This window comes from Ornithorhynchus anatinus, chromosome Y2 (assembly GCF_004115215.2).
Source record: "Ornithorhynchus anatinus isolate Pmale09 chromosome Y2, mOrnAna1.pri.v4, whole genome shotgun sequence".
NCBI classification, from domain to species: domain Eukaryota; kingdom Metazoa; phylum Chordata; class Mammalia; order Monotremata; family Ornithorhynchidae; genus Ornithorhynchus; species Ornithorhynchus anatinus.
This window is the reverse complement of record NC_053176.1, coordinates 1577078-1604728: the sequence shown is the minus strand read 5'-3', so window position 1 is coordinate 1604728 and position 27651 is coordinate 1577078. Positions and strand designations below refer to the sequence as shown.

At 42.2% G+C, this 27651-nt stretch overlaps 1 protein-coding gene across 1 annotated transcript; it reads right to left on the bottom strand.

The window, feature by feature from the left end:
* Positions 1–418: 418 nt before the first annotated feature.
* Positions 419–27189, bottom strand: LOC114805393 (serine/threonine-protein kinase PRP4 homolog). Its single transcript, XM_039910967.1, has 16 exons — positions 27006–27189; positions 24865–26070; positions 21342–21518; positions 20928–21083; positions 19914–19995; positions 19358–19568; positions 18350–18423; positions 17869–17959; positions 17028–17175; positions 16613–16750; positions 15731–15884; positions 10684–10798; positions 8856–9007; positions 6237–6323; positions 1588–3539; positions 419–493 (listed from the first exon to the last, which is right to left on the bottom strand). Exons 1-15 carry the CDS (start codon positions 27044–27046, stop codon positions 3336–3338), a joined length of 3036 nt encoding a protein of 1011 aa, XP_039766901.1. The 5' UTR covers positions 27047–27189; the 3' UTR covers positions 419–493; positions 1588–3335.
* Between the last annotated feature and the right edge of the window lie 462 nt (positions 27190–27651).

Genomic DNA, 27651 nt, shown 5'->3' with positions numbered 1-27651 from the left:
AAAGGCTAATGGAGGAGGGAGAGTTAACTGGGTTGGGTAGTTCTTCCAGCTGCCATCTGCTAATCAAACTCACACCAACACTGAGTCAAAGGAGGTTTAAAATTCAAGTCTGTTTTTTGATTCATGGTGGTTTTGGAGGGTACCATTTTCTTAATTGCTCTGACACGACACCTGATACCCAACAAATCCCTTTAAGCCCCCAAATGAAACCTTTACATTTTAAAAGACAAAAATACTTCTTTAACAAAAGATCACCAAGTTCTCCCTCCTGCTACAATTTTTTGAAGCCAAAAACTCCAGAACCATAACAGCTGGCTATCAACCACAGCGATAGTATTCTCAAGTATCATCAACTCTACAAATTAACGAGATCTAAAATGTAAGTGCTGCAAACCAAAAGATTACACAACTAAATTACTCTATTTCATATATTTTATAAAGTAGAAACCTGACACTATATCTTCTGGAGACTGTCATCTTCTTTCAGCTGCACCTACAACACAAAGAACAAGTAAACGAGCAACTTTATGCCATTTTAAAACTGTTCACAAAGCTCTGTAGGCATTAGATGAATGCTTTCTAGTGAAGTGGATATTACTGCATTACAGAACTAGAAGCAGCATGGCCTAGTGGCAAAAGCACGGCCTTGGGAATCAGAGACTGTGGGTTCTAATTCTGCCTCTGCCACTTGTCTGCTCTGTGACCTCGGGCAAGTCACCTAACTTCTCTATGCCTCAGTTACCTCATCTGTAAAATGGGGATAGAGGCTGTGAGTCCCACATGGTCACCCCGTATCTACCCCTGTGCTTATAACAGTGCTTGGCACTTAGTAAGCCCTTAACAAATACCGTAATTATTATTATTACATTATTCTCATATCATGATGTAAAAATGTTGCCAAAAACTAGCAGAAGCAAAAATAACTAAATCTGAGGAAAATCCCCAAAAAGCAAAACAAAAAACCCCACAAAAAAACAGCCCCAAAAACTGAGGTATGCCAGTGTCAAAGTATAGCAACCTCCTGAGGAATGTTCATGAACAATTACTCTCTAAAAAAGTGAGTATATGAGCTGCATTCTTGTTGGCTCTGCATAATGGATAGATTACTTGGAAGTAATGTATTCATATTGTTCAAAAAAGGGAAATCCTTAGGAGACAGATTAGAGGGATATTAAAACCACCCATACCCTGCCTGTTTGCAGTTTTTTCATTTCATCTGCTTAGTAGGGCCCAATCATCAGCAAATGCCTGCTATACTGATTTTCCATCCTTGACTGCACCAAATGTGCATGTTTGTTGCAATTCTGTACCTAGGCGAACATCGAGATGTGCCCAGACATTGACTAATTTAAGTCTCTTTAAGCCAGAAAAACTCAAACTAAAAATCGAGAGATTCAGTACCTGACAGGCCAAATAAATACCGTTTCACTTTACTGCCTGACAGAAACAAACTGACTGTGAACTTTTATTCTCATCCTTTATGTTAATATACAAACACAAAAATGAACATTTCCCATTTCTTCATGCTGCAAAAATCAAACCCATTCAAATGATCATTGTTTATCTACACATGCTATCGGAAATAACCTTGTGAGGAAGGAAGAAGGTGGTGTCTCAGCAATCAGACCCCCCAGGAGAAGGCGTTGAGTGGTCTGTGCCCAGCTTTCCTTTTTCTCTTTCAGTACCACCAAAAGGAAAAGTGAGAGAACAGCACAAACATTAGTTAAACTCCGAATTCACTCCTACATAACCTATGGGAATACCTGCATTACAATGAAAACAGACAGTAACTTTATGTAGGGCTTTATGATGAACTACGTTTTTTTGGTAGCAGTGAATAATCTAAATTAACATGGCCTGACATCAATCTGGCAGGATTTACATCCTTAATAATCCCTTTTGCTAAAATATTTTTCAGGAAAAATAAAAGGGGTTGCTTTCAACCCTTTATGGATTACCTGACTTACCGGTACTGAAGACAAAAACTTTTAAAGAGGGCTACAAATGCCTTGTTCACAAAACACTTTATTATCTAATGATGCATACTGAAAACATACAGAAATCTGCATGGTTCATTTTACATGCAGCAGAGCAATCTTCACTTTACAATAAGTGAGTATCAACTGTTTTATGCCACAGACAACATTTTAAAGTCGCATTTATTATTAAAGAAAAAACTTCATTTACAAAAGAAATAAAAGGCAAAAGAAGCAATTACCGCTTTTAAAAAGCAGCTGCTTTGTTCAAGAGTGGAAGATTTATGCCTGTATTAAAAGACAACGTGATCACAAATAATGAAAACAAAGAACAAACAATAACTCTTTCCATAAAGCTGGTATGCCTTAAAAATGACATATACAGAGTTAAAAACTTAATGTTGTCTAGCTAATTTTTAGGTAGGAGGACTTTCAGAAGGTGGTCCTGACATCTGTAATTAATAAATGAAAATTCTGCGGGTATTTACGTATTAGTTGGGAACTATATGTAACAAAACTTATCCAAAGTCTCGATATCCAGTTGATTAAAAAGATTTAAAGCAAAAAGAAACAGTACAATGAAGGTGCTTTATAGCAGTACACTCTCCCCAGTCTTAAATGTGATGAAGAGAACCGAGTTTGTAAATATGACACAGTTGCAATGCCAAAAAAGAGAAAAAAGAAAAAAGGAAAAAAAACCCGGAGTATTCACCTAACTGACATGCAGGGAATTTTGCCATCAAACTACTGTCCCTCATTGTGCCAGCTGTTCCAGTATAATAACATCTTAAAACATCAGCGATGTGGATGGTTTAGCTTACCTTCAGTATACTGAAAGTTGTACACAACCTGCTTTAAAAGAGGAGACCATCCCTGCAGGCAGCACAAGAAGGAACAGGCCCCCTTCGGCACTGACTACACCAAGGGCATGCTGCTGTGGCCTGCGCGCATACACACACCTAGGAAAATGTGAATATAAAAAGCATTTATGCTGGCCATTTTCTCAGACACCAAACTGAAGCCAAGTCTGTTCAAAACAAATCAACCACCCAATATTACTGTTCTTTGCATCACAGGCCCTTGGTTTTCACGAGAACTGCAACCATACAGAGTAACATTGTACTTTGTGCAGTCCTGGCAATTAAAACAATTCTAGAGGGAAAAGTTTCACATAAAAACATAGAGTGACTAACATTTCTAAAAGAAATATCAGCCTTCATGTTAGTTCAACTAGATCATGCTTCCTCAATTTGTGGGGAAATTATTTATAGGTTTTGAATTATTAATAAACGTTTGGGATATCATCGCTTCAGTCTTTGTACTTTAATTACTCAAACCCTTCGAACTTCTTTGTCTCATTTAAATTTTTTCCTGGATGAAGGCATGCTGCAAAGCCTGGTTGATGCTGATCCGTTTCACTGGGTCCAACATTAGGATCTGGTCCAACAAGTCCTTGAGTTGGTGTACTTTCTTACGCTGGTCTTCAGGGAGCCGCTGGCACCCAATCAAGTCAGCCAACAGGTCCTTGGTTGGATTAATGGTGCTCATGACTGTCACTTTCTCCTAAAAGACAGGTTCAAGGTGCCATTGTCATTTATGGCCCAATCTACTGCTACACAATCTACTACAAACACAAAAACCAGTGCCTATGTTTTGCTGGCAAAAGCATGAAATTTGCTTGAAATCTGTTCCGGATGTCTGCTTGCTTCAAACTCAGCAGTGGGCTTCCGGGAACAAGTGCTTTGCCCACGTCTCCCCCATCCTTAAAAAACCCGCTCTTGACCCCACTTGCCCCTCCAGTTATCGTCCTATCTCCCTACTACCCTTCCTTTCCAAAATCCTAGATCGAGTCGTCTACAATCGATGCCTAGAATTACTTAACTCCCATTCTCTCCTAGACCCCCTCCAATCTGGCTTCCGTCCCCTCCACTCTACCGAGACTGCTCTCTCTAAGGTCACCCATGAACTCCTTCTTGCCAAATCCAATGGCTCCTACTCCATTCTGATCCTCCTTGACCTCTCTGCTGCCTTTGACACTGTCGACCATCCCCTCCTCCTCCATACCTTATCTCACCTTGGCTTCACGGACTCTGTCCTCTCCTGATTCTCCTCTTACCTCTCTGGCCGATCATTCTCGGTCTCCTACGCTGGAGCCTCCTCCCCCTCCCATCCTTTAACTGTTGGAATTCCTCAAGGGTCAGTTCTTGGCCCTCTTCTGTTCTCCATTTACACTCACTCCCTCGGTGAACTCATCCGCTCTCACGGCTTTGACTACCATCTCTACACAGATGACACGCAGATCTACATCTCCGCCCCTGTCCTCTCCCCCTCCCTTCAGGTTCGCATCTCCTCCTGCCTCCGGGACGTCTCCACCTGGATGTCGGCCCGCCACCTAAAACTCAACATGAGCAAGACTGAGCTCCTCATCTTCCCTCCCGAACCCGGTCCGCTCCCAGACTTCTCTATCACCGTGGATGGCACGACCATCCTTCCTGTCCCGCAGGCCTGCAATCTCGGTGTCATCCTTGACTCGTCCCTCTCGTTCACCCCACACATCCTATCCGTTACCAAGACCTGCCGGTTTCACCTCTACAATATCGCCAAGATCCGCCCTTTCCTCTCCACCCAAACGGCTACCTTACTATTACGGGCTCTCGTTATATCCCGGCTAGACTACTGTGTCAGCCTTCTCTCTGACCTCCCTTCCTCCTCTCTCGCCCCGCTCTGGTCTATTCTTCACTCCGCTGCCCGGCTCATCTTCCTGCAGAAACGATCTGGGCATGTCACTCCCCTTCTTAAACAACTCCAGTGGTTGTCTATCGACCTCCGCTCCAAACAAAAACTCCTCACTCTAGGCTTCGAGGCTCTCCATCACCTTGCCCCTTCCTACCTCTCCTCCCTTCTCTCTTTCTACCGCCCAGCCCGCACGCTCCGCTCCTCTGCCGCCCACCTCCTCGCCGTCCCTCGGTCTCGCCTATCCCGCCGTCGACCCCTGGGTCACGTCCTCCCGCGGTCCTGGAACGCCCTCCCTCCTCACCTCCGCCAAACTGATTCTTTTTCCCTCTTCAAAACCCTACTTAAAAATCACCTCCTCCAAGAGGCCTTCCCAGACTGAGCTCCTCTTCCCCCTCTACTCCCTCTGCCATCCCCCCTTTACCTCTCCGCAGCTAAAGCCTCATTTTCCCCTTTTCCCTCTGCTCCTCCACCTCTCCCTTCCCATCCCCACAGCACTGTACTCGTCCGCTCAACTGTATATATTTTCGTTACCCTATTTATTTTGTTAATGAATTGTACATCGCCTTGATTCTATTTAGTTGCCATTGTTTTTACGAGATGTTCTTCCCCCTGACGCTGTTTAGTGCCATTGTTCTTGTCTGTCCGTCTCCCCCGATTAGACTGTAAGCCCGTCAAACGGCAGGGACTGTCTCTATCTGTTGCCTTGTTCATCCCAAGCGCTTAGTACAGTGCTCTGCACATAGTAAGCGCTCAATAAATACTAAAATACTATTGAATTTGACATATGGAAAATCTGATGCAAGGGTTTTAGAATAAGATAAGATCAACCTCACTTAGCAGGCTTTCTGTTCTACTTCAACCATATCTATCAACTGAAATATAAGAAAATACTCTAAAGGACTTTTACAAGTCAGAGTGGCCTAAATGTGTAAAAAGACAATCACTTCTCCAAAATAATTTTCCAAGATTTATAATCTTACTGCAAGAAATAGTGTGGCCTAGTGGATAGAACACAGGTCTGGAAGTCAGAATGACCTGGGTTCTAGTTCCAGCTCTGTCAGCTCTCTGCTTGGTGACTTAGGGCAAGTCACTTAACTTCTCTGTGCCTCATTTATCTCACCTGTTAAGTGGGGAATAAGACTTTGAGCCCTATGTGGAACACAGACTGGGCCCAATCTGATGAGCATGTATGGATAGTACAGTTCTTAGCATATAGTATACACTTAAGAAATACCATTCACCTCACCAAAACTGCTATTTGTTACTACTTCCAACTTAATTTCAAATATCACATAATTCTCTACAGAAGATTCATGTATCATTTTCTCCCATAAATAACAGAACCCTTGTTTGCACAAATGCTAGACTCATATCATAATGAAGCTACAACAATGAGTTAAGAAAGTGATGTTTTTATTAGACTTCAATCTTGGCTCCTATAACTTTCACTGTTTATAAACATATCACAAAACACACATTGAAAACCCAAAGTACTTGGTTAGCCCAGGTATTTAAAATACTTACCCTTTCTGTCACTTTATCTACTTCTATATACATAAAGTTGAGATTTAGATCAAAATGCTGATCTTTGAACACCCCTTTTCGGATCATCTGAAAGAGAAAGAAAATCATCTTTTATTTTTAAATAAGGTTGGGTTAGCCTGGCCATTTCAAGCATTTGCCAGCCAAATGTATACCAATTCTGAGGTGTGCAGCCTGCCTCTACTAAGCAGTGGCTTTCCTACAGAGAAGGGACCACGAGCTTCATTTAGAAGGACAGCATGGCATGGCATCTACTCCCTCCCATCCACATCCTGGGTAGAGGTCTCTAGCTCAGGATGGCAGCATAGCAGATCAAGCATGGGCCTGTGAGTCAGAAGGTCGTCGGTTCTAACCCTGGCTCTGCCATCTGTTGGACCTTGGGCAAGTCACTTCACTTCTCTTTGCCTCAGTTCCCTCGTCTCTAAAATGTTGACTGAGACTGTGAAACCTACATGGAACAAGGACTGTGTCCACCTTGATTTGCCTGTATCCACCCCAGTCCAACACCACCACCACCATCCATCTCCATCATCATAATCATCTCCTTCTGCCACTGGGACTCTGCATTGTCTAACACTTGGATTTGTTCCATTTCTGAAGTTGATCCTCACCCCACTCACAAAGCACTTATATATAATATAACCTTACATATCCTTACACACTCTCATTTCCCCTATCAGTAACTCATTTTAAATCCATCTCCCCTCTAAATGGAAGCTCCTTGTGGGCAGAGATTATCTACCAACTCTACTATCTTGTTCTCTCCCAGGTGGCTCAACACACAAGAAAAGCTCAATTAATAACATTGAATGTTTGGCTGGTAGGGTCCTCGGATTTCTCAAGAAACAGTGCTCTGCAAATAGTAAGTGCTCAATAAATACGACCGAATGGATGAATTAAAGAAACAGAGTTGCAATGGCAGAAGCAAGTAAGAGTAGAAACCAGGGCCATCTCATGCCTGGTTCCAGCCACAGCAGCTGGGACAACCAAAACAGAAGCTAATGAGGAGACTGCTGCTTTTTTCAATGCAAGAAATCTGCTATGGGGATGTCTGCTCTACTCCTCTGTCCCATAAGAAACACAGACAATCCCATTTGTTGGGATATAAAAAATCCTTCAAAAAAGCAATTATAAGCACTGCATCTAGACCAGCTTAATGAACACAATGGTTTTTGAAGCCTTTCACTTGCTGATGTCACTGAATTAACGGATTTTTATTTTAGACAGTAATAATAATGTTGGTATTTGTTAAGCGCTTACTATGTGCCGAGCACTGTTCTAAGCGCTGGGGTAGACACAGGGGAATCAGGTTGTCCCACGTGGGGCTCACAGTCTTCATCCCCATTTTACAGATGAGGGAACTGAGGCACAGAGAAGTTAAGTGACTTGCCCACAGTCACACAGCCGACAAGTGGCAGAGCTGGGATTCGAACTCATGAGCCCTGACTCCAAAGCCCATGCTCTTTCCACTTAGCCACGCTGCTTCTCCAAGACAGGTGATCATGGGCTTTCACCTCTGTATAAAAAAATCAGTAAGGTAAATAATCCAGGAGATTTTAGACAGTAAATTAATTTTTCATGGAAAAAAAAGTTATCTTACACTTTATGAGCTATTCTCCAGAATTTAGAGAACTTTATGAAATCTTATAGTCTCAACAAAACTGTACATGTGAAACAGCTTTCAATCTTACAAAAATATACTAAACTGGTCTGGCTAACTAACATTTGGATATCAGCCCATCCACACCCATTTATTTTTTAAACTTGCTGACACTGAAACCCGAGCAGTTTTGAGCTGTCCTTGCTGTGGACCTGAGCAGTTTTCTAGCTCTCCTTGCTGTGTGAAGCTGGTAGTACCAGTACGAACAGCAAGCCTCAGGGTAAAGAAGCCAAAAGGTTCTGGTAACTGCCAGTCAATTTTAACCAATTTAAATTGCCCCACACCTTCTAGCTGGATGGGAGGTTGCCTGGAACTGGGTCTGCTTGGTACCAACTCCTCAAAACTCACAAGAGGGGCTGAACCCATGCACAGCTATACATCCGACTCTTGACTGCATCTGCCTCCACTGTGGCTACTCCCTCCACTCTTTCCCCAGACTCACTGCCCACTTTCAGAAACATGCTTGCCAGAAGAGCTCAACTCTTCTCTTGGTGCCAATCAATAACTGAGGGACCATAAGGGAAGAGAAAAATGGAATCCAGCAATGGAAGAATCAGGTTAAGCAGACACATGCATGCACCCCTGGCACCAAAACTAAGTGCCCTTCGTGTCAATACTGGCTTTGCTTGCTTGGTTCCATTTCTCCCCAGACAAAGGGATGAAGGTGAAAACTTAAATGGCATAAGGGAAGAGAAGGAGGGGAATCAATTTCAAGGGGTGGGGGAGAGAGGAGAGACCGTGGACTAGTTAGGTCCCCAGTGAACAGTGCTAAAGATTAGGGTTCCATTAATGACAAAAGTAACCCGCAGCCTCACTCCTTTTTAACCTGCAGCCTCACTCCTTGCACAGGGAGGTCTAATTTCTTCTGATGACTAATGGCAGGGTCTTCGATCTATATGCTCTCTAAACAGCAGAAGAAGTTGTGAATGCAGATTTCTCACCTTGTTTGGCATTTTTCCCTTCAGGTCCATGGCAAGTTTCAACATATGATTATTTGTTTTGCCAGGAAATAGTATTTTTCCAGTATAAAGTTCACAAAGGGTGCAGCCTACAGACCACATATCTATACCATAGTCATAGCTTTTTCCTATAACTGAAATCAGAAAGAGAATGTAATCAGATTCTATCATGAAAGAATAATTAAAATCAAGCAAATATGGTAAACTCACTTATTCAAGATACTAACAAAAAAAGAACAGGTGACAAAATTGCTTAGTACTGTTGATTCCTCTTTCCATTTCCATGTTTTGCCAAGGTGCTAGTACCCAAAAATCAGGGAGGGAAACATCAATGCAGACTTGTAAATGTGATGTTAAATCACCAAAAGAGTTAAGTGCTAAGGTTTCAGGTTTTCCATACTTGTTGCATCACCCTACTTGGGGCTAGGTGGTGAACAGAAGAAAAAAGGAGGAAAGAGAAGTAAAGTGGGGCAGTACTAGGAGAAGGTGCAGAGAGACTAGTCAGCAGCAATGGTCTGTTGACCATTGGACCACACAGGAAATATGCTGCTGCCCGATTTCAATGCCACCCCTCTTCGTAAGGATATCTGGGGCTACCTGGTGGGACTGGGATAAGGAAAGCTAGGAGACTGGCAAGGATGAGATAGGCACTAGCTATGATATAATCTCTTGCCCCATGGTTGGCAGGATGCGGAAGCTAACGTCTCTGCTACACCTAATGCCCATTCTTAAGACTGAGAGCTGTATATGTGTATATGGGTCATGGACTATGACTTAGCTGATCACCTTGTATCTAACCCAGCCTTCAGGATAGTGCTTTGGCACACACTGAATACTTAAATCTATAATTATTTTAAGTGATAGCTAAAGTCACCTGTCTTGCCTATAAAACCATGAAGGCAAAGCCATTAGCTTCCCTCCCCACTGACTAGAGATTCTTGTCAGTTATTAATTATTAAATTATTCATTAGTTAATTATTCATTAAAAAGAACAAATTATGTATTATCAAAGAATGCTGCCCCTACAGTTTCTGAAGACTAGTAACTTCTCTTCCTTCCCAAATCCTCTCCTCCACCTAATTTTCCCATTGCAGCTGACAACCCAATTTTCCCCCTTTCTCAAACCCGTAACCATGGCATTATCCTAGGCTTCTCCCTCTCTTTCAACACCCCTATTCAGTCTGTCACCAAACCCTGTCAATTTTTTCCCACAACAATCACACTCCACCTTCCTTGCCACTCCTCAGAAATCTCCAAAGTTTGCTCATTTCTCTCCACATCAGGCAGAAATGCCCTATCTGAAAGGTTTTAAGGCCCTCAATCAAATCTTGCTTGACTACTTATCCACTGTGCCTTCTCCAATTCCCAGCTCAAGGACTGGTCTCCTCTTGACCCAAACTACTCACAGTGCTTCATTCTCTCTCTTCCACATCTGAATTCTTGCTCAAGCCTGCCCACCTCATCTCCTGCCCCTTTCACAACAACACATCTTTGACCTCCCCCATCTTTCTGAAATCTTTCTGAAATCTCTTCTTCTAGGAAGTGTTTCCAGTTTAATTTAGCTCACTTCTCCACTCAAGTGCCACTTAGGCACTTCTTCCTCATCACCTAGCACTAGTACAGTCCCACCTGCTTACACCAATATCTCCTGTGTATAATTCATCTTTATAATGCCTCCCTCTATGATTGTAAATTCCTTGACAACGGAATCATGTCTACCATATTTACTATATTCTCCCAACTGCTTAATTCAGAGCTATACACAGTGTAGGGGACTGATGCTTTTGAAAGAATATTTTAGAATACTCACTTATTTCAGGAGCACGATAAAATCTACTGACGAGATATGGAGTAATGTCATTATCTGCAACATGTGAAGCTGACCCAAAATCACAAAGCTTTAAAATGGTTTTGGACTCATTCACCTACAAAATATTAAAGATATTATATTGAGCACATGGAAAACTTACGATCAGCAATACTGTGAAGTTACACAGATTAGCAAACAGACTAGACTACAAAAGTGTCGTTTTCAGGCAACTTTTGATCCCAATTTGACAATTCCATTTGGGTTACTGCCCAAACTACTCTGCAAGTTTAAAATGAAGAAAACCTTCATTGAGATGTAACAGGTTTTTTGAAAAACATTCCACACAAGACGCTTCCTTTCTTATATGAAGAAAACTCTGTAACAATCATAACCTTTAAAAAGTTAAATAGTTTAACTGACACTTGGCCGTCTCAAATTCCTCTTTTTCAAGGAATTTGACACCCCCATCAATCTGGCTTCTGTCCCCTTCATTCTACTGAAATCACCTTCTCAAAGGTCACCAATGATCTCCTTCTTGCCAAATCCAATGGCTTCTATTCCATCCTAATCCTCCTCAACCTCTCATCTGCCTCTTACACTGTGGACCAACCCCTTCTCCTGGAAACGTTATCCAACCTTGGCTTCACTGATTCTGACCTCTCCCAGTTTTCTTCATCTCTCTGGCTGTTCATTCTCAGTCTCCTTCATGGGCTTCTCCTCTGCCTCCTACCTCTTAACTGGAGGGGGAGATGGGGGGGGGGGCGGTGCGAGAATCCCTCATGGTTAGGTTCTCTTTTTATTTTCCATCTCCACTCATTCTTTTGGAGAACTCATTTGCTCCCACGGCTTCAACTACCATCTCCATGCAGATGATACCTAAATCTACATCTCTTCTCCTGATCTCACTCCCTTTCCAGGCATAAAACTAATTATCCAAGTCTTAACTACTTGGACATCCTCCCATCACCTCAAACTTAACATGTCCAAAACAGAGCTCCAGCATGGCTAAGTGGACAGAGCCACGGCTTGGGAGTCAGAGGTCATGAGTTCTAATCCTGGCCCTGCCACTTGTCAGCTCTGTGACTTTGGGCAAGTCACTTCACTTCTCTGTGCCTCAGTTACCTCATCTGGAAAATGGGGATTCAGACTGTGAGCCCCTCGAGGGACAACCTGATTACCTTGTATCTACAAATACCAAAATTATTATTATTATTCCCACCCAAATCCTGTCCTCTCCAGGACATTCCTGTCTCTGTAGATGGCACCACCAACCTTCCTTTCTCACAAGCCCATAACCTTGGCATTAATCTTGACTCCTCTCCTTCTCATTCAACCCATACATTCAATACCTTCAAATCGTGCTGGTCCCACTATCACAACATTGCTAAAATCCACCTTTTCCTATCCATCCAAACTACTACCATATTAACAAAATCACTCATCCTATCCCACCTAGTTTACTGCATCAGCCTCCTTACAGACTTCCCAACCTCCTGCCTCTCCCCACTCTAGTCCATACTTCATTTGGCTGCCCGGATCATTTTTCTACAGAAACATTCAGGACATGTAACCCGTCCCTCCTCAAAAATCTCCATGTCCACATCAAACAAAACTCATTTTCAATCATATTTATTGAGCCCTTACTGTGTGAGGAGCACTGGAAAGTACAATTCGGCAACAGATAGAGACAAAACCTACCCAACAACGGATTCACAGTCTAGAAGTGGGAGGCTGACATCACAACAAAACAAGTAGACAGGCATCAATACCATCAAAATAGATAAATAGAACCATAGATAAATACACATCATTAATAAAATAAATATAGCAATAAATATGTACAAATACATCCAAGCTCTGTGGGAAGGGGAAGAGGGTAGAGCAGAGAGTAGGGAGAAATTAGGGGCAATGGGACAGGAGAAGGAGCAGAGGGAAAGGGAGGGCTTAGTGTGGAAAGACCTTCTGGAGGAGGTGAGCTCTCAGTAGGACTTTGAAGAGAGTTAGTTTGGCGGATATGAGGGGGGAGGGCATTCCAAGTGAGAGGCAGGACGTGGGCCAGGGGTCAACGGTGGGACAAGAGGGAATGTTTCACAGTGAGGAGGTTAGTGGCAGAGGGGCGGAGTGTGCAGGCAGGGCTGTAGGAGGAGAGAAGGGAGGTGAGGTAGGAGGAGTCAAGGTGATGGAAAGCTTTGAAGCCAATAGTGAGGAGTTTTTACTTCATAGGCAATCAATGGAGATTTTTGAGGGGGAGAGTGACAGGCCCAGTCTGCAGAAAGATAATTTGGGCAGCGGAGTGAAGTATGGATTGAAGCAGGGAGAGACAGGAGGAAGGGAGATCAGAAAGGCACCCCCTGTAAGGCACCCCTCCTACCTTACCTCTTCTCCCCTTTAACAACCCAGCCCACAAATCTCGCTCCTCTTTCTTACTGTGCTTCAATCTTTCCTGTTTTACCATGTGGAATGCCCTCCCTCCTCAAATCTGCCAGATAATTACTCTCCCCTGCTTCAAAGTCTTAATAAAGGCACATCTTCTCCAAGACATCTTCCCAGACTAAGCCCCACTGTTCATTTCCAACTCCCTTCTAATAACAGTAATAATGTTAGTATTTGTTAAGCACTTACTATGTGCCAAGTACTGTTCTAAGCACTGGGGAAGATACAAGATAATCAGGTTGTCCCACATGGGGTTCACAGTCTTCATCCCCATTTTACAGATGAGGTAACTGAGGCACAGAGAAGTGAAGTGACTTACCCAAGGTCACAGAGCTGACAAGTGGCAGAGCAGGGATTAGAATCCACGACCTCTAATTCCCAAGCCTATGCTCTTTCCACCAAGCCACACCCCAACTTGCTCCATTTGCTCTTCCCCCTTCTCCCTGCCCCAAATAGCTGTAAATTTATTTATACTGACAAATGTTTATTTGTATTGATATCAGTCTCCCCCCACCAGATTGTGAGCTCACTGTGGGCAGGGATTGTCACTGTTTACTGTTGAACTGTACTTTCCCAAGTGCTTAGTATAGTGCTCTGCATACAGGGCTTAATGAAAGAGTGAATGAATGGATGAATTAATGAATGTGAATATGCATTACTACATCAAACGATTCTATGTATTTTGTGATGAGGGCAGAAGGCTCGTTTCCACCAAAAGTTGCTAATAATTTAGCAAATTCAGTGAAGGCAACAATGAACTTAAATCAGGGAATATTAGACCTCCCAAATGTATGCCAGACATTAAGGAAAAAATATTCAAATTACATACGCATGTCAAAAAAGATCATATAAATGTTACATAATTGTATTCAAGTATTTTTCCAACTTACACTGCAACGATGACATCTACTCATAAAGGCTAGAAGTTACTTCCATTATAGTCATTGCATTGTAAATCTTTTTACAAGATTTAACAAGACATTTAAAATTCCTCGGCCCCTTCCCCTCATCAAAAGAGATGCACTCACTCATTCTGAGTTGGGACTTGAGGCTACTCTTCGCATCCCACCAAAGAGTAACAGCTACATCGTTATCTCAGCTAACACTGGTATATCATTCATTCCTTGCCACATCAGAATTGGGCAAAAACTAGTCAAGGCTAATTCTGGGGAAAAAAAGGGTTATTCTCAAGCCCATTGCTCACTTTCGAGAAATATTCAGTAAAATCTCATGTCACTACATTACAGAAAAAACTCAGTCAAGGCTAAGATGTAAACTATCAATCTCTAGGAGATCAAAGAGATTGCCTGGATAAAAGAGTAGTAAAAACAATACTAGTAGTAGTAACAGTAATAGCAGTACTGAGTACACAGCACTGTACTAGATGCTGGGAAAGAATACACTACTGGAAATTAGATATGGTTGCTGGCCTTCAAGGAGCTTGCAATGTAAAAATATATATTACAGATAGGCGACTGGTAATGGATGCATAAAGAGAAATGAACCCTGATGTCATCTTTGACTCTGCTCTCTCTCAATCACTCCACATATCCAATCCGTAACACCAAAACCTGCCGGTCTCATTTCACATCATCGCCAAGATCCACCCTTTCCTCTCCATCCAGACTACCTTGCTGTTACAAACTCTCATAAAATCCCAATTAGATTACTTCATTAGCCTCCTCTCTGATCTCCCATCCTCCTGTCTCTCCTTGCTCTGGTTTATACTTCATTCTGCTGCCCGGATTATTTTTCTACAGAAATGCTCTGGCCACGTCAATTCCCTCCTCCAAAACTCCCAGTGGTTGCCTATCAACCTTGACATGAAGCAAAAACTCCTGCTGGCTTCAAAGCTTGTCCCCTCCTACCTCACCTTGTCCCCTCCTACCTCACCTCCCTTCTCTCCTTCTAAAGCCCACTCCATACACTCCGCTCCTCTGCCCCTAACCTCCTCACGGTGCCTCATGTTCACCCGTCCTGCCGTCGACCCCTGGCCTACGTCCTACCTCTGTCCTGAAATGCCCACCCTCCTCATATCCGCCAAAGTAACTCTCTTCCCCTCTTCAAAGCCCTACTGAGAACTCACCTCCTCCAGGAGGCCTTCCCAGACTGAATCCTCCCTTTCCCTCTGCCCCTTCTCCCCTCCCCATTCCCCCACTCCCTCTCTCTGCTATTCCCCACTCCCCTCTCCACAGCACTTGTGCATATTTGTATATGTTATTTATAATTTTATTAATGATGTGTATATGTCTAAGATTCTATTTATCTTGATGTTACTGATGCCTGACTACTTGTTTTGATGTCTGTCTCCCCCTTTTAGACTGTGAGACAGTTTTTGGGCAGGGATAATCTCTAACTATTGCCATACTGTACATTCCAAGTGCTTAGTACAGTGCTCTGCACACAGTAAGCACTCAATAAATACGACTGAATGAATGAGTGAATGAAATGAAACAATAAATTCTAAAACATAAAAGATAAAGCCAAACGCACAAAATAGAAACAAGAAGTAGTGGACTATTGTGGCTAGAGAATTTCAGGTGCCTCAAGTTTCCAGGTCTCATAGTCACTTCCGTGACACAAAGCAACACAGAAAATTTTGTTTTTCACTTACCAAGATGTTATCTGGTTTGATATCAGCATGAAGGATGTTGCATCTTTTAAGGAGTTTCAATGCCAGGAATAACTGCTGACTGTAGGACCGTACAGCTTTTATGTGGAGCCCAACATCCTTACCATACTTCTTCAGTACCTCTCGTAAATTCATGCTTTTAGAAAATAGGAAATGAAAGCAGGAGATGAAAGATGAAAGCAGATGAAGGATGGAATACATTCTAAACTAACCTAACTGAATTAACATTCCAACACACTGACAAGAGCATTATCTAAATTAAGAAATTATTACTACTGAATTAAATGTTTTCATCTTAATGAACTCAAAAACGCTCCAATTATTTAAAAAACAAAAACAAATTACGATTCTTAGTCTGTTGCCCTGCGATTTAAATCCAGCCCTGCACAAGCTGAAAATTAATTCATTCAATTGTATTTATTGAGCACTTACTGTGTGCAAAGGACTGCTGAAAGCATTTGGGAGAGTACAACAATAAACAGCCATTCCCTACCCACAATGAGTTTACAGACTAGAGGAGTTTACAGTCTAGAACACACACTAAAACCAAAAAGTTGAGATCACATAAATGTTCCCCTGATTCAAGACTGAGACTCAGTGTCCTAGATCTAAGGCTATTCTAGCTCCAACTCCCTTCCCTTCAACCTCCACTCTCACAGTGTTGGAACACGTGTGTGCACAGCCAGAACCTACAGTGTTTTTTTTAAGACCACAAACTTGTTCTCTCATTGAAGTGTAGTGCAGTGAAAATAAAAGCATAAAATTACTTAAAATATACAAAATAGGAATTTTAGTACTATTTCTATCTAAAAACCACTCAATAAAACAATGTCATTTTCCATCTATCACCATTTGTCACCTTACCTGAGAGGCTCAAATACAAGACAGAGATGCTGCTTGTGGTAAAAGTGACGGAATAGACGCAAGCAATGAAATTTATCATCAGGGTCGGCATCATTAAGCTTTTTCAAAAACTCCAGTTCTTTCAAACCAGTTTTCTGCCTAAAAACAAAAAGGACCATTAGCCCGAACAATTATGTAATGACAATTAAAACATTACTTCTAATTTTTAAAAAAGCAAGCTTGCTTATGCTCGCTACTGATTTAATAAACACTGAGCTCTAGACAGAGAAGAGACCCTTTTCAGATGGTCCCCGTGTAAAGAAACTGATTACATGAATCTGAAATGCCTCTGTTTTGAAGAATATATAGTAAATTAACTCTATTTAAGCATACTTGTATATGATGGTTCCTAAATTTGTTTTGTGGCATAGCTTACATTAGCTCGTTATTTCTGATGATTTTGACTGCAACTTCTTGGTTTGCTCTTGCCATATCTCTGGCTCGCACTACATTACTGAAGACACCCTGCCCGGTGTAACCATAGACGTTGTAACGTTTATCAAGGACTTCACCTATGTTCACACCTGAAGTAAGAAATAAAGAGATTAAAATTGAATTCTGAGCTTGATGTAATAAAACCAGAATATTAATGAAAGATACTTTTAAAATTGCCTCAGTAAGAAATGAGGAAACACAGTGCAGTCACTTAAAAATTGTGTCAAATCTCTGCTATGTGCCCTGCTGTGGGAATTACGGACAAATCAAAACTTTGCTGCCTTTGACACTATCTCTTTTATATATGAAGTTAGAAGTTGCAAGCCCAATTTAACCCATTACATGAAATGTTTCTGCTACTCTATCACTGCTGATGACTTTAACATTGAGTAGGGAAGAAATGTGCTCACTGAAGTGCTTCCAAATGGAGTCTTGCATGACATATACTGCACGATTGGCATCCAAGTTTCTTGCACGCTGTTTTTCTTGGTTTCAGATCAAGGCGAGCATGTGGACGCACCCCTTCCTTCCTTCTGGAGGAAGACCATGGCTGAAAATAACTTTGCATAGGTTTTATTTTTACATCGAGTATAATTTGCTTTGACTCTGGGACACCACTAGGCATCGTAATCAAATGTGGGATCATGCAGCTGCTGGATGTGCCACACTTTTTAAGTGATGGCACTGTGGTATAACACTACTGGTCATTTTTCCAAGCAGGTGGTTTTAAATCTCCTCTAACTTCAGACGGAACTCAAAATTAGAAAGAAAGACACACTTACGATAATAGCCTTCTGCATCAGTCCAATTATCCCTAAGATTAGGATTCTCTTTGAAATCCTTTCCAATGCCAGCAGCCCGAAGTCGAGCACTCTGAAAAAAACGGCACTAGTGAGCTATCATAAAAAACATGACTGCCCAAATCCCTTGTGAACCTAGCCTACTCCCACTCCTACCCCATTTCCTAGTTCGTACCTCCTCAGATTTCACACTCTCACTTCCAAGCCATCTGCTTCGGGTGCAGGGAACATTTCTTTCAACTCGGATTCACTGTATTCTGCCAAGTGTTTAGTACAGTACTCTGCACATAGTAAATGCTCAATAAATATCACTGATTGATAAATGCTGCACTTTGCAGGCCCCTATATAGCGCTTTGAGGGTCTATATTTTAAGGGTTAGAGAAGGGAGAGTTTTCTGCTGGAATTGTACCAATCGATACTTAAAAATGCCACTTTATAGTATAAAGAATCCAAGTCACTTACATCAAAGTATGCAGCAAACATGTCATCAGATTCTGTGAACATGTCAGGAGCCAACAACTTCTTCTGAGCCAAACCTTTAAAAAAAGTCACATCACACTCAGCTTCTCCTTTGACATCAGGGTTATGGTTCTTGATGAAACCCTTGTAGGGAGAGCTAGTTTATAGTATGCCTGTCTTGACTAATGCTAGAGCAGGTACACTACTTTTTCTAATGTCACAATTCATTCTATCAGAAATACGTTATTAACAACAATGGTATTTGTTAAGGGTTAACTATGTACCAAGCACCATGCTAAGCATCGCTGCAGGTACGGGATTATCAAAGCAGACATTATTCTGGTTCATATAGGGCTGGCTCATTGTCCAATGGGAGGGAGAATGTGTGTTCAATCTTTTAATAGATTAAGAAACTAAGACATCAAGAAGTTAAATTTCTTGTCCATGGTAACAGGGCAGACAAGTGGTAGGGCTAAGATTGGAACTGGATTTTCTGACTCCCAGGCCTAGGATCTTATCAGAATTCTTATTGGTACGAGGGAGTGGTGAAAACATTAGGGCAATTCACTCATTTTCTGATAGGTGAATTAATTAACTGCAAATATCCTAAAGCTAAAGGAAATAAATGTTCTTTTCTGTTCAAGAAAGAAAATTCAAACCACTGGTGAAAATTATAGTGAATATTAGACAAAATTTTCTCCCACAAAGCCCTAAAAATTGGTAATCCCCATTATATTTTAAACACTTTCTTGCAGATTTCCCAAGAACTTTCTCCAAATTCCATCACTTTCCCCTTATTTATTAATCATTCTACTGGATGGAATACAAGGGCAATGAATTTAGAGTTCACATTGAAATTTAGCCAAGTACAGAAGATGGGGGAAATTTTATTTCATGAGGATTAATTACTACACTTCCCAACCACCCCAAGCATGACACATCCCTTCTATTTTAAAAGAAAGGAAATTTAATCTAAATAGGGCCACACAGCAAAAACAAATTTCATTTTACCACTGCTCTGTTCGACCGTCATGAGATTGTGCTTGGCTTTTACAGAGGCCTCAAAGGTGTCAACATTCTCCCGCTCGTATTCCTTAACATCAGCAGCTACACGTTCCAAAATGTCTTCTGGGGAGGGTGAACGTGTTCGGGTGCTGCTCTGTGGACTGCTTGGCTCAGATGGCATAGACAGATTGCTATCCTCAGCAAGGTATTTATATTTCTGCAAAGATAAACCAGTACATTTTTCTCAGTATAAGAGACGCTTGCTTATTGAGTCCTCTGTCCATGCTCTCCTCAAATCAACCACGGCAGTCAATAATGTGGTGCTTGCCTCAGAAACGGCCTTGAGAAATTGCTAGGTCTATAGTATATCACTGGATGGGAGCTCAGCTGTGGCTTACAAGCAATCATTGTGGCTGGCAGTGTGGGGTGGGAAAGATGGAGGAAAATGTCAGTTCCTTTTGCTGTCATCACTGGGAATCCTCCACTGTCACATACATGTTGTTTTTACTCAAAAACCTTTAAAAATTGTTTTTTTGTAACATGTATTTATAATTGCACTTACCTGTACAATTGCTTGCCTCTGTATTCTTCTTTGCTCTATTACTGCCTCCTCATCTTCTTCCTCCACATCAAAGTCTTCAAGGCTGCAAAGATTTTACAATTTTGAGGCTGTGATTTCAAACAATTGTAATCAAAAGAGTTGGGAGATATGTTCCTGGCCTACAATGAGCTTACAGCCTAGAGCAACTTCAAAGTTTCCCTTAAAACAAGCACTTTAATACACATATTAAGTAAAAGCTGGCCTAGTTTATCCTTATATTTATCTCTGAATTCCAATTTTCTGCAAAGAAGAAAATGTTTATTCTCTAATTCAGTGTTATACCTTTAAGGGTAATTTTATTTTACTACCTAAAAAACTCCAGGGGTAGTCAGGAAGCTTAACCCCAAGTTTGCCCACCTGAAAACTATTCTATGAAAAATAGATGCAGAGGAAAACAACAAGAGTGTGAATTAAAGACTACTAATATTTTTTGCTAATTGAGTGCTACAGCATTCTTCTACAATCTCTGAACTCCTTGTGGGCAGGGATCCTGTCTACCAATTCTATTATATTGTACTTATCCCCTAAGCACTTAGTGCAGTACTCTGCACATAGTAAGTGTTCAATAAATATCATTAACTTATCAACTGATTCTGCTTCAATTACATGCCTTAAAGATCAGGGAATTTGGAGTCAGGGGACTGAGGCTCCAGTCTCAGCTCTGTCAGTAACCTCCTGGATGACCTTGAAGATCTCTCTAGTACTCATATGCATCAGAATTTCAAGGAGCCAGATAACTACATTTGTACAGAAATACCATTCATTCAATCATATTTACTGAACGCTTACAATGTGGAGAGCACTGTACTAAAGCACTTGGGAAAGTACAATATAACAGAGTTGGTAGACATGTTCCCTGGCCACAAGAAGCTTAGTCTATAGGGATTAATTAGTTGGAATAATTTAACTGAAATAACTTGAATCACATCAGAGCTTCCTTGGAGTTTTAACGGACTTTAAAAAATTTATCCTTACTTCTCATCAGATGAAGATTCTTGCTCCACTTTCATTCCCTCTGAAAGGCTTCCTTTAAATTTGTCTTCTTTTACTTTGCTTCTACTTCTTCGTTTTTGCCTACCCCGTGACCGAGACCTCCTCCTCAAATGAGATCTACTCCTATGACTTCTCTCCCTTTGGAAGAAAAAGCATGTCCGGTTAAGAAAAGGAAACTGACAAATGACATTGAAATGGACCTCTAGCAATTGCAGCTGGTATATTTTCCCCCAACCATGTAATCTCAAATTCAATGCAACACAGAATACTTGTGAAAAGACAAAGAATGGTAATGAAATCTTTCAAATGGAGAAAAAGGTTAGTTACTCATGAATCAGATGAATTAGTTGAGAAACATCATTTAGGAAAGGATGATTTAAAGGAGAAGAGTCATACCTTCGCCGCGGAGATCTGCTTCTTCTTCTTGGAGACCTGCTGCGTCTGAGTGAGGATCGAGATCGCCTTCGGATGGGCGATCTACTGAATCTTCTTCTAGTTGGAGACCATCTACTGATAGGGCTGACATCTCTCGATCTTTCCCGTCTACTGAGGATATCCTCTCTCAGTCGTGTTCTTAAAAGTGACCCAGTGAAAAGTCAGTACCCACATAAAACCAGTTAAATTCAACTCCCCCTGAAAGCCTACAGTAAATTGCTCAAGAAAACCATCTCCTCATATGAAAAGTTTGGCATATGTAAAATACAAACAGAATTAAGGTAAATCCATAACATGCTGATACAGTCACACGCTTCAGTTAATATATTCATATTAGACATTATATTCATGCCTGAGAATTCAGACCTAATAAGTACAACGCTTTGCCAGAGCATGTATTTTAATAATAATATTGATGGTATTTAAGTGCTTACTATTTGCAAAGCATTGTTCTAAGCTTTGGGGGTGGAATATAACGTGACAGGGTTGTTTCATGTGGGGCTTATATTCTTAATCCTCATTTTCCTGATGAGGTAACTGAGGCACCGGGAAGTTAAGTGATTTACCCAAAGTCATGCAGCTGACAAGTGGCGGACTCTGGGCAAGTCACTTAACTTCTTACTACTTGTTGAGATAAAACATTAGAATTAGAGAATGTCCCTCCCACAGTCCTTATATTGGTCACAGCACAATGTGATGCTTATATGTGCAGAGCACTGTACTAAATGTTTAGCTGAGTACAATACAACAATACCATGGAATACTGGGGGAGCATCATGGCCTAGTGGAAAGAACATATACCTATGAGGCAGAGGACCTGAGTTCTAATTCTGGTTCCACCTCATATCTGCTATGTGATCTTGGGCATGTCACTTTACTTTTCCATGCCTCAATTCCCTCATCTGCAAAATGGGGATTCAATTATCTGTTCTCTCTGAGTGTCATGGGCAACCTGATTATCTTGTATCTAATCCAGGGCTTAACACAGTGCTTGGCACATAGTAAGTGCTAAAAAATTTCAAAATTATTATTACTACTGCAACTCAAGTTTTCCTTAAACTGAGGATCTACAAAAACTTGATCACATCATTATAAAATGTAGAGCATAATTCTAGTACTCCAGAACTCCTCCTCCAGAACTCCAGGACAAGAGCACAAGAGGTAGGGAGAGAGAGCCCTGGCTTGCTGAGGTTTGTTGAATTTGTTTATTTAAAGTGAACTATTTGATTTAGTATTTTATTTTGAATCGGGCAAAGAAGAGAAGGACAGAGAGGAAGACGGACTTTAAGGGTTGGTAGGCAACAAAGCAAGAGACGCTGAGAAGTAGCACAGTCTAGTGGAAAGAGCATAGGCTTGGGATTCAGCGCACCAGGGTTCTAAGAGCATATTTGCCAAGTGCCTGCTGTGTGACCTTGGGCAAGTCACTTAATTTCTCATTGCCTCAGTTCTCCCCCCTATTTAAACTGTGAGCTCCAATGCACTGACTAAATGATTGATTGATTGACTGGGATTACAAATTCCTGTTGAAGACCTAAACCACTAAAGCCACAGTTTGGGGGAGGAGAGGAGGGAAATAGGAAAAAGAGTAGAAAAGAAGAAAAGTGAGATGAAAAGGAAGAACTACAGCAGAAGGTGAATGGGAGAAGAGCCAAAAAAAAAAAAAGGGAAAAGGGAAGCGATTACAAGGTAATTAAAAGAACGGAAGAGAGGGACCTAGGGAAGAGCCGACGTCCACATAAAAGGATAGATTAGAAAGGAAAGTAGATAAGTGAGCAACAAGGAGAAATGAGAAGGGAAAATGAGAGATATTAAGAGGCAGAGCAACCCAGAAAGGAAAATACAGAAGAATCAGCGTAGACGGAAAAGGGAGAATAATAAAGGGATATGAGAGGGATGCAAGGCACAAGATACAGAGAGCAGGAGAAAAAGGAAAGATGGGAAAAGGTAGATTAAAGTACAGAGCTCTATTTTGAATTCAAATACATTTCTGCCAATTTTATTTAAAAAACAGCTTAACAATTAATTCATTCATGAATATCTTTCATATACAACTAAGAAGCGAAGAAGACTTGATAGGAGTAGGTTTAGAACTTGATTCTACAATTTGACCTAGTGGAAACTGCATAAGACTGGGAGTCAGAGAACCTGGGTGCTAATCCTGGCTCTGGCACTGGTACTGGCCCTCTGCGTGACTTTGGACAAGCCACTTTAGTTCGCTGTGTGCTTATTTCCCCATCTGTAAAATGGGGATTCAATGCTTGTTCTCCCTCCCCCTCGGACTGTGATCCTCAAGAGGGCCGGAGTCTGTGTCCAACCTGTTTATACTCTATCTACCCCACCTTTTAATACAGTGCTTGGCACAGGGCTTAATAAATACCATTAGCCTCATTAGTGCGAATCCCTTATAAATAAAAATTCAACAGAAAACTAGTTCTTGAATGTGGACCTGCCAGGTGTCAGGTTAAGTCTCCGCATATTTGATAGCCAAACTTTGGTAGTTATTACATGATCTGATAATCTTTTTAAATGCAATTAGTAATTACTGACTAAATAATAAAAAAGGGTAAGGATTAAGGGCAACTAAGCTTAAATAAAATATTGTAAGGAAAACTCAGTAAGTACATAAAGCCTAAGGACAAAAAATCCAAGGTAAGGTCAAGAAAGGCACTGAGTGATCAGATCCATGTATTTGGAATAAGAGGTGTGAGAAGGAATGAAAAAGATAAAAGATTAATATCTGCTATTCTAAAATAGGAGGATTACATTTTGGCAAAACCTTACGCTAAGGCAAACTGGTACCAAACTGCCTAAAATGCCCAATGTCATGGGTACAAGTGGTCTCCTCTTGCACTGCTCTGTCTTGGATTTCCACAGGCTCACAATGTCTGACAGATCTTCCCCAATTCCCCAGCAACTTTCTGCAAGTTTTCTGTCAGTATCGGTAGGAACTGTTTATAATTTTGGGAGATAGTAAAGAAGCATTGTGGCCTGGTGGAAAGAGCACAGACCTGGGAGTCACAGGACCCAGGATCTAATCCCAGCTCTGTCTGCTGTATGACCCTGGGCAAGTCCAATTTCTCTGAACCTCAGATTCTTCTGTTCTCCCTCCCACTTAGACCATAAGTCCTGAGTAGGGACTGACTGACCTGATTACCTTGCATCTTGCTCTGCACCTGTTATAGGGCTCTTTTATTTAGATTGAATTTCTTAAGCCAGAAACTGTACTAAGGGCTGGGGTAGATGCAAGTTAATTATTTGGACAGGACAGGGCTCACAGTCTAAGTAAAAGGGAGAATAGGAGAAGTGAAGTACAGATAAATTAAGGGATTTATTCAAGGTCACACAAAGTGACAGACCTGGGATTAAAAGGATCAGAGCCCAGGTCCTTCTGCCTTCCAGACCCTTGTACTATCCAGGAGGCCATACTTCTTCTCAGACAGTAAATGCTTAACAAATACAATTACTACATATCTTTTAATATTACCTTGGGGAAGAAAGACGCCTCCTTTCTGGTTCTCGACGTTTTCTTTCTAATGAGCGACTCTTGGCTCTTCTTCCAGGAGATTGAGTGCGAGAAGGTGATTTGTTCTGTTTTAACCTGTGATCATTTAGGAGAGGGGACCAGCTTCGTCTCAATTTGTCAGGCTGTTTTGGTGATGAACTTCTTCCTTTAGGACTGCGACCTGGTCTTCTACTAGGCGACCGGTTTTCCTTCCCTGAAGAGGCATCCTTACAGGGAGATTTCAGCGGTTTCTTTTCCTTCTCCACCTCAGACCTCTTGAATTTTTGGTCTCTGGATCGTGATCTTGTGTCTTTAAATTTGCATCTTAGTTCCGCTGGAGATTTAGATATTTTGCCATGATCCCGAGTTTTGTTTTCATTTACATCTGGAGATTTTTTGCAATCTTTTGATTTTGTTTTGTCTTCTATTTTAAGTTTTTCTTCCATTGGAGATTTGGCTTTTCCAATCTTCTCTTGAGATCGCCTTTTAAGTATAGGAGATTTGGATTTACTCATCTCATCTTGAGACTTGCTTCTTTTGGATGGACTTTTTGATTTTTTCCTTTCCTTTGACTTACTTCGCATAGTTTTTTCTTTGATTCCTTCACCACTGCCCTTACTTTTCTTTTTATTAGATCTGTGTCTAGTCCGTTCTTTTGACCTACTTTTACTTCGTGTTTTTGAGCTGGTTTTATTGGCCACAAGGTCAAGTTTCCCCTTAACATTTGATGACCAAGTAGTGGATCTATTACCATTTCTTCCTTTTTCATAAATTTCTCCCTCTTCTTCTGAACCTGATTCATAACCTTGTAAAATCAACCCCATCCCAGACTGGACCTTGCCTTCCATTAATTCATTATCAAGCTCAGCTTTAATTAAAGCTCTTTGTTTCTCTAAATCTTCTAGCACAGCTAAGTCATCAATTTTAGTTCTTTTTACCATTGGCGATATACCATCTTTGTCAGAGGCATCAATAGCCTCTTTCCGTTTATGCTTCTTATGTTTATGCTTGTGTTTGTGTTTTTTGTCCTTGTCTTCTTCTGAAGAATGTTTATGTTTCTTACGTTTACTTCTATGTTTGTGCTTCTTTTTTTTGTGGCGACTATGTTTGTCTTGAGGTTGCTCGTTCCCTGATATTTCTCCATTTTCTTCTTTGATACTTTTTTCTGAAGTGTTTGCATCTTCTGTCCTACAAATGAATCAAATACACATTTTTTTATAACGGGTAAAAAAGACAGCTCAAAGCACAACACAAAAGGTGATAATGCAAACCATTTTCAGGCCAAAGATATTTACACTGGAGGTTAGTATATCAATCCACTGGCACTTACTGGGTGCCCGAAGAGAAAGCATTTACAGGTCCTCTTTGTAACATTAGTAAAAGGCCTGTTTCCAACCCTCAAAGGAGTTTACAGTCAATGCACAACATACCAGCAAGTGCCAACAATTAACCCCTTAGTAGCTTCGGGGTTCAATGATCTAATTTCTGGCCAACTGAACCTCGGTGAAAGTGTCAAACTTTCACCTGCTTCCAAAGAGACGTTGAGCGGTTCTAGTCTCTCCCGATGTTCTCATCGCTGCGGACACGTGTGCGTGAAGCTGCGTTCTGAAGAGACGTTAGGTTTCCCATGTCTACTTTTAACTCTTAATACCTATTGCTTTTAGGCCACTTTAGCCCACCCCACCACGCGGCCGCCTCTATTCTTTCTTTCCCTCTGTCTCTCTCTCCCTGGAGTTTTCAGGGCACAGTTGCCCGGATATGGATGGCTTCAGCGAGCCGCTGTTTCGGGCCGGCGGGGGGCAGGGCCGCCCGGGGCAGTCACAGTTCAGACGCGGGGCCCGCCCCGCGCCTCCTCTTCCTCCACGCGTCCCGGACCTTGAGAAGGCCGCTCGCACCTGCTGCTCGCACCTCCCGGGGCAAAGGCGCGTCAGGTCCGGCAGCGGGCGGTGGGAGAGCCGCCGAGCCGTCTCGGCCCACCTCCCCGCCCCTCAGCGGATCCCGGGCCGGTGCGGCGGGCGGTCTTAAGTCCGTCTCCCGCTCTGGAACCGAGCTCCCCCATCGGGGGGCGCCGTCCGCCCCGTCTCTCCCCACCGGGCCCGCCGCCCGCCGGCGGAATCACTTACTCGGGAGGTTCCCGCGGCGGCTGGGGCTCTGCGGCGGCCATTTTGAACTTCCCGACTCCTCGTTGGCGGCGGCGACTGCCGGGATGGGGTCGGAGGCGCGCATGCGCCGTGGCAGAATGGGGGAAGTTAGCTCTGGAGTCCGGATATAACCTTTTCTCCGGGAACTGGCCGGGGGAGGACCTGGCGAGGTGCCATCACGGCACTTCCGGCAGCTCGCCCGAGATGCCAACGCCGAAGGTTTTCGCGGCTGCCACCTATGCGGTGGGTGCCGCCGGGCACAGCGGACCACGCGGGACAGTGTGGATAGCACAGGGCGAACCAGCACCACTATCGCAAAACTATCTCCAGGGTGAAGCCAGCTCACGGGAGGTCTTATCTTTCCCCTCTGAATCACTGCTACCTCAGCAGCGCTCCGCCCAAATCGCCGGGCGAGGACAGCCCGGACGAAATTACCTTCTCCACAAAGAACGAAATTACCTTCTCCACAAAGACCGTTGATTGACTAATGCCCTACAGTATTTTCAGGGAGAGAACGTGCAGGAGATTCTGTTCCAGAGAAACATTGTCGTCAGCAGCAGCACGGAACTGAAGGATGACGTATTATTTAGGCATCAGAAAGTTTCGGTTGAGGTTAGGGAAAGAAGCC

Coding starts and splice junctions, on each gene's coding strand:
- LOC114805393 (XM_039910967.1), bottom strand. CDS start 27,046: ATGGCCGCCGCAGAGCCCCAGCCGCCGCGGGAACCTCCCGA. Junction 26,071..27,005: donor CCGCCGCGGGAACCTCCCGA/GTAAGTGATTCC, acceptor ATTCATTTGTAG/GACAGAAGATGCAAACACTT. Junction 21,084..21,341: donor AGCAGATCTCCGCGGCGAAG/GTATGACTCTTC, acceptor TTTCTTCCAAAG/GGAGAGAAGTCATAGGAGTA.